The sequence below is a fragment of the Ctenocephalides felis genome, unplaced genomic scaffold (assembly GCF_003426905.1).
Source record: "Ctenocephalides felis isolate EL2017-DRISC unplaced genomic scaffold, ASM342690v1 CF-g0.4_SCAFFOLD_00845, whole genome shotgun sequence".
NCBI classification, from domain to species: domain Eukaryota; kingdom Metazoa; phylum Arthropoda; class Insecta; order Siphonaptera; family Pulicidae; genus Ctenocephalides; species Ctenocephalides felis.
The window spans coordinates 34694926-34702919 of record NW_020536999.1 but is presented as its reverse complement, the minus strand read 5'-3'; the positions used below and the strand labels follow the sequence as shown (position 1 = coordinate 34702919).

The 7994-nt window shown below is 31.3% G+C and overlaps 1 protein-coding gene across 1 annotated transcript in view; it reads left to right on the top strand.

The window, feature by feature from the left end:
* The first annotated feature begins 783 nt into the window (after nt 1-783).
* LOC113363883 (protein groucho-like) overlaps nt 784-7994 on the top strand; it is a 246613-nt gene continuing 239402 nt past the window's right edge. The window contains 1 exon segment of the mRNA XM_026606368.1: nt 784-1308. Within this exon segment, the coding sequence (XP_026462153.1) occupies nt 1246-1308 (63 nt within the window). The 5' untranslated portion in view covers nt 784-1245.

Genomic DNA, 7994 nt, shown 5'->3' with positions numbered 1-7994 from the left:
TCATAAATAATTCTACAGGTACAGTAATTATGAAGATTGGAGATAACTTAACGAAGAATTCATAAAAATACCGCTCGTAATGAATGTTTGTAACTTTAATCGCTTCTAATCAGCGTACGGCGTGATAGCAATTTCAATACGTTTACTCAAGACGCTCCGTATGAGATGTCGGCGAATCAGTGTATTTGTACATGACAGATTATCAGCTAACCATCAATTTTGATTAATAATAATGATTATACATAAGGCAGTAAAACTGGTTTAACATAATAATGACCGTACAAATGTACAGTCGGAACGGAAAACAAAAATTACTTCTTTGAATATACCCACATGCATATTCCCGCGCTTGTGTGCGGATGCAACAGAATTTTTCTGTTTAGGGCTGCTCAGTGTGTAATACAACTACAAACCGCCAGCGTACAAGACACTCATACAGCAGCATTTTTCCATTTAAATTCTCTGCTTCGTCGCTCGTTTACACGAACTCGTACTGGTGTGCATATCGTTGAGTGGATGCCTGTTATATTTGTATTCGTTTGTACTATGTTCTTGTATGCCTCTATGCCTGTATTGCTGTATTGCTGTATTGCTCCATAGCGGTTACCACTGTATCGCCTCCACCTCCAGGCCTTCGTACGAAAGTGATGTGGCTATCGGGTGCGAAAGCGATAGATATACCCGGCGTAAATACACATCGGATGCGTACTTCAGTCGAGCGCTGAGCTCTGTGTCGAATGGATGCCTTGGATAGATTATTTCGTGTTTTTCTATTCTGATACGACGTTTAAATTGGATTACCAGTGAAGTGAAATCAATTAGTTTATTTTACAAACAAATCAATTCATTTGCCGCGTGGTTATGATGTTATTAACATAGTAAGTAGACGCGAGTGAGACTATTGGGTGTCGTTTTAAACTAATAATAGTTGTTAAATTATTTTTTTTATGTAATACTTTTATTATAATACACTTTTGGATTATTTTATGCACATTTGGATTATTTTAAAATAGTGTTTATAAAACAGTGGTGTTTCATATATCAAGTGCTCAGGTGTTCAGTGTATTCAAAGTGCGACGGTGAAAAGATTTCTCTGCTTGAAATATTTATTGTTTGTTTTTTTAAGTTTGTTTGCTGTTATTGTTTTAATTTCTGTGTTGTTGTATAATTAGTGTGAGCCATCATCCCTCTGCAGGATATTTTAAAGTGTATTACAGGGCGATGAAACTAACATAGGCGACGGTTATGTATCCGAGCGCGGGCATGAACGCAGCAGCGGCTGCCGCTGTAGCGGCCGCCAGACATCCGGTAAGTTTTACATTATCACTATCAGTTTTATATTATGATTGCGTAATATTGATGGTACAAGGATTTGTTTGCTTTGGACAAAAAGGGAGAATGATGAACGACATCTGGCTTCTTCTTATTTGTTTTATAGACGATATGTGTCATAAGATAAATAACATTATCTAATTTTGATTTTCTATACATACAATATTATTTACTCAAGTACACTCATCAAAGAATTGCGTAAAATACAGTCCATACAAATCCATCATGATCAAAAATTAAAACACGTGTTACCCTTTTATAATAGAATCATCACGTTTTCTAAATTTGGTTAATTCACTCTGATGGTAATTCAATTCATTTTAAAAAAATAAATGCTTAGTTTTTATTTTTACTCCATTAGTGCAACGTGTATATTTGCATAAAATAACGGAAGCTAAGTGCACCGCAATTGTTATATTCTATTAGCAAACAATAATTTTCACATAAATGATTCTACTTCAACATGATGCGAAAATTCATTATATGAGTGCACTTTTTTCACATGATGTTATAATTGCAATGACACAGTATTATTACAACTCACATGTTTTTTCAGTTAAAACTAACGATAAGTGCTTGTTGAACGAGGAATCTCATTAACGATTTTATTATTTGTATTTGTGATATTTGTGAAGATAAAACGGATATGTACTAAAAAAATTGTTAAGTTTAGTTAATTAAACTCCCGTAGTATAAGTTATAGTAATCACAAAAAATCGAAAATGAAAATTTTTATCTCTTCCCGATTCAAAAGTTTCTGGACATTTTGGCATACCTTAGAAAAGATTTATGTATGTGTATGTGTGTTCGGATCAACTATTCGATTTGTATTGACGGGGAGATGTGCTGTATAGGCAAAGGCAGGTCAATAATGGTAACTGAATTTTTGAGGTAATGAGGCATCCGATTTGATTGATATATTTATTTGCATTGACGAGGTTAAGAAGTGTTTGAATTTGTGGGAAGTCAGGTCCAGCGGTTTCGTAGTCCAATAAAACAAAAAAAGTCATTTGGCTGTCAAAAATGATAATTCGACATATGCACATCAAAGTATCAGGCTTGAGGCACGATGCCATGCACAACTAGTTTCATTTGTTTTTAACTTATATTTATAATCTTTTCGTTTTTATCTTTGTATTTAAGGACACAAGTCTCGAAAAAACAATATACATATTTAATGTGGGGTTTTAAGTGGTGACATTGCCTTATCTCGTAAATTCTTTTCACTTGCTTTCGATAACATCTTGACGAATTTCAAAGTGTTTTGTCCCCTTCAGCGTATAAAAAGAGAAGATAGTCAATGTAATGTGACACTGCATGAAGTGTATTTTGATCAGATATAACAAGATAAAAGCCTTATATAAATTTGAATGTTTTATAAATATCAATACAATAATCGTTGCCGAAACCAGTTTAAGTCTAGTATTATTTTTAAATATTAAATGTTTCTATAATTTTTTCCGCAATACTTATAATAATCTTTTATTACTTTTTCTTAACCATGTGAGACATTCCATTATCCCCAATTCCTTCTAAGTATCGATTATTTTTTAAGTGCGCATTTGCCTGTTATATTGTAAAATGAAATTAACTTTTTATATCAGATAAACGTTAATAAAACCGTTCTTAATATCATTGCGGTCGTAAACTTTTGTAATTTGCTATTGTTGAGTTTTTTATGTACAAATGGTACGTACAGCAAAAGTAAACCATAAATTTTTGCATAAACTTATATTATCATTATATATTTAACTAAGGCGTATAAATTATATATTTTATTAGTCTGAGAACTTAAGACGAATTAGTGTGTGTAATAAAAAAAACTGTTGGTCATTACTTTTTTATAGTTCATGTAATAACTGAGAGTTTTTAATGATTTTGTTCAATTCATTAAATTTGAAGTACAATTTTAAATAATTTAATTCCAAAATAGAATGAAAAACGATGATTATCTATTAAAAGCATAATACAAATTTCATTATATTAATGAATTTTAAATAAAACTTTTATTGTCACGGTATTTTATAATTTTAATTTCAATTATAAAAAAGACATTTTGCAAAATTTACATGTTAGGAATATCTTTAAATGTTAATTCATTTTTCAAATTCATATATTACGTATATTGTAATTTTTTATATAACACACCATAATATTCATGAAAGGGATTTCATTAATAATCCAATGAGCAAATATTGAACATGCGGAATGTTTCGATAAATTTGTGTGGGGTGATGTGTTCATGATATAATATAATTTATATAGTTGACTATCGCAGTCATCTGGCCTCGTATATTCTCTGTGTTACGATGAGGTAGGTACCTCTATAATAACCGTCTATGTGTTCAGCTTGAGGCCTTAGTACCTACCCTCTAACCCTAGGGCCTAAACACAGTAATAACATTGTAAATAGCTCAACAGGCAGTCCCAGAGCATCCCCTAGCTTTTGACAAATACAGGGTTGTACTCATAACTTTTAAACTCATATTTTAGACGATTGTTACACTTAACTTTTAGTATGCTGACCAAAATTTTACATATTTCACGTACCGTTAAAAACTCATTAATCAATAATAACTAGAACCTAGAACACTGATATTTTTTGAATTCAGAATTTTACAAATGCAAAATATATTTTTTCACATTAAAAATAATTCAGTATGATTAACATTTGGCCATCAATAGAATATTACTAATTTTTAGTTAATTTTCTAAATATTATACACCACTTGTACCTATATTTATATTTTATCAACTATCACTACTTTATATTTTATCAATTTGATGCTAGAGAAAACATTATTTTATATAAACAGTAAATTTAAATAGACATAAATCTATAAATAGTACGGATGATAATAAATTCTGAATATTTTTCTTTTTAAAAGATCGCTTTGAAATTTATATGAGCTTTACGCTGAGGTATCCGATTTCCACGAAATATTTGTCTGAAATGGATACGAGTTCAGAGAAATAATTTTGCATTCGTATAAAATAAAATAAATTAATTTCACGACTTGGAATATGTCCTGGGTGAAATATTGTGTTTTGGATAATATAAATATAAATAATAAATGTAGAAATATTTGAATAAATACGTGTTTTATATATTTTAATATACTGATCTGCATTGATTAGCAATATGACTTGAATGCTATAGCATTCAAAATTTAAGGTCAATTTTAAATTTAATCTATATATTTTTGTAATTATTATACCTGTCAAGGTAATGATAAACTGATTCTTTAGGTATTTTCGTATTGTTTTGAGTAAAATAGAAGCGTAATACTTGACGTGGATGCTATAGCATTCATCGTATATAACAATTAAAATATAATAATCTGACTACTCTTATAAACAATATTTAATAAAATTTCGGATATTACAACCAACTTAAAAATAAAATGACCAGGTCAATTTTTGTACCTTGCTGAAAACTTTTACTGTTCGCGACATGTTCGTGCTTGCAATCCATGCAGGATAATATTTAGTATTAATAATTTCATGCTATTACATCAGTTATTCTCATGTCATTCTCATGTTCCAAATATGATAAAGTTGTTTCCATCATCAAATTATCATTAACCATAAAATAAATTTAGTGAAAAGCTCAATTCCAAAGTGGGCATTCTACTTACCAATATGTGTCTATTCTTATTTGCAGATCAATAAAACTTAAGTCCTCATATTAAAATCCATCCCATTGAATTCTCTTAACGAAGAGAAAAATTTGCATATCGTTCTCATCAGACGGATCATCAAAATGTGCGCCGCAAAAAGTTCGCCTTTTGGAGAGTGGATCTCGGCTCACTCTTGGCTCTTGGCTGTTGGCGCGGTCGTTCGGTCGTTCTGCATAGTTCTTTTTTCTCTCGCATAAACAACAGAACACGCTTCGGCTTAATGTGCCGCCGGCCGCTGATGCTTCTTCGTCCTTGTATAGCATATTAATTTATATGAGTTAATCATTCTCATTTTCTCGCGTATGTGTGTCGATTGCTGTAAAACACGCAATTAAGTACCGCGAGCCGTGAGCGATCGTCAGAGACGGATAACCTTTACCATTAAACTAAATCATACAAGTAATCAATCTTATAGTATTGCCTCTTATGTTTTATGGGAAGATTTTATGATTGAAGAACACGTATGAGCAATAATTAAAATAAATTGTCAATTAGTTTTAAGTTTGTTTGATCAATATAAAAAATTACATGTCAACATGGTTATAAAATTATAATGTGGTGAGGATCACTATGATTAATTTGATATAAGCGGACTGTAAATTATAAATATTCCATCAACATAAGATATGTGAATAAAACCACTTTTTAGATTATGATATATATTGAACTTTACTCTACAACCTTCTTCTCTCATTACATTTGCTAGTCTCCTTTATTATTATAAGTTACAGGTATTTATACTCATACCATTGTATCCCCTACCCCGAAGGGTCCCGGGTTATCCTAGAAAAGGCCCTGGTCAAATCTTGGGGATCGTTCAAGTATTACGTAAGCAGATTTATTACAATTATTTACCCCCCCCCATCCCCCTTGTCAGCAAAAGTAGGCAAAGCTCTTACCCCCTACCCCCATGCTTACGTAAACATTTTGCAATTAATGTAAAAAAATAAAAATACTACCTATGACGTAATCATCATCCAGGCTCTCCTGTCCCCCATGTCAACCCAAAATAAGCAAATCAACAACCCCCTCGCCCCCTATAGTGCGTAATACTTGAACGGCCCCTTGACCATAACGTAATAACTCTTTTTGACGCACCGTACTTATCCTTCCAATATTACTTCTATCAAGATTTTCCCATTGTTTTCCCCTAATACTCACTTAATTCAATTATTTATCAGTATTATTATCATTTCATGCTTTAAAAAAATGATTAATGTAGAAAATAAAATTTTCTATTTGCATACGAGCTTCAGTTCATTTCTAATTGTGAATATCCATGCACCTTCCAAGTGATTAAAAATTAATGAGTAATGTAAAAAATACTTTGGCTAAAGAGAGCTTTGGGAGAATTTCGTCTCTTTTCCCATATTACTTCTATTAGGTTGATAGATAGCAAATTGGTTACTAATTTACCACACACAGTATCAACTAGTACATTTAATTAAAATATTTTGGCCTTCTTCATTAGGGGCGACCATTAATCACGTGATCGATTTTTAAGGAATGTTGGACCCTGGCATATAAAATTACTCCCTCTCCGTCCCTTACCTCACAGAACATCACATGCATTTTTAGTGTCTAAAAATTCGTAAAAATCTTGGATATTTTTTGGAAAATTTTGGAATCGATTTTGTAAATTTAGTTCAGAAATAACGTAAATGTAAATTTACGTACATATTATACGTGATATCTTTCTAAACATCCTTGTGATACTTCTTGATTTTTTGTCAAACACCACCCCACCTCTTTTAAGCCTTACGTGATTAATGAACGCTCTATGCATTATAAGTAATATTTGGCTGTTTCCTTTAATTATTTTTTTTACATTCTGATACAGTTTTATTATTTTCGATTTTATGCATTTTTTTTAGCAAATACCGAGCTCAAGAAAGCAAATCAATTATCCCCCCTTAATCAGGAAAATTAACAGTTCGACTTAACTAGTAATTTATATCGATCGGTGTTCGTCAGCTGCGTCAAAACATTGTCGTCTCCGTGTAAATTCTTTTTGTGTCGATTGTGCGCCGTGTACATTCCAGACACCACTCTGTTTCGAACATCTTTCAGCGGGAACGTTTATAACGTTTTTATGACTCCGAACGGAACGAAAATAAATAATCTGTCGAGGCGAACGAATAAACGATTCCCGCGGTGGTAGGAGAGATAGTCGGTAAAACGCGGCTTTGAGAGTATCATGTGTGGATAAGGCAGCGTTATTTGTTTGTTTTTTTTCGTTTGACTTTGTATTAAAAATCAATAATTGCTACTGTTTTAACACTTTAAACGCCACGATAATATCAGACAATTTTTCACATGAGCCATTAGAAATATAATGTATCAAAGAATTTTTTTTGTCAAAATTGCTGGAAAGATAATGTTTTTCATGTCATACTTATATGACTGACATGGCTCTGAAAACTATCAGACATATATGTATGACAAGGCTCATGTAAAACTTATTAGCGACAGGCGCATAGGACTTATATGGAAATTAACGTGTTAGTTTTTAGGCCTACAAAAATGTTCAAGAACACTTGTAGCAATTTCATTACAAAATTATGAAAATATGTGACTGTTTTTTTTCATTAATTATTTATTTTTCTTCTTGTTAACTACCATGTATAGTAGTTACTTTATTTGGTGAAAGTTTGCCACGATCATTCTGCCTATGTTAAAAATAAGAAAGAATATTGTAAAATAAAACTATTAATGAATTAAGAATAATTCATTTGATTTATAGAAATGTTAAAACTTTGAAAGTGCGGAGATGTGATTTGAAGTTCACCATTTAAGTTATTGTATGTAATGTAGTATCATTCATTAAAGATACACATATAGGAATAATTAAATTTCGCTTATTTTTAAAATTTCTATTATTTTCCATAAATCCATTCAAATCTCTCCTTATTTACTAATTGACTAATTATTGATTCCACAAGTTCCCACATTTTCGCATTATTATACATTGTTGTATCAAAC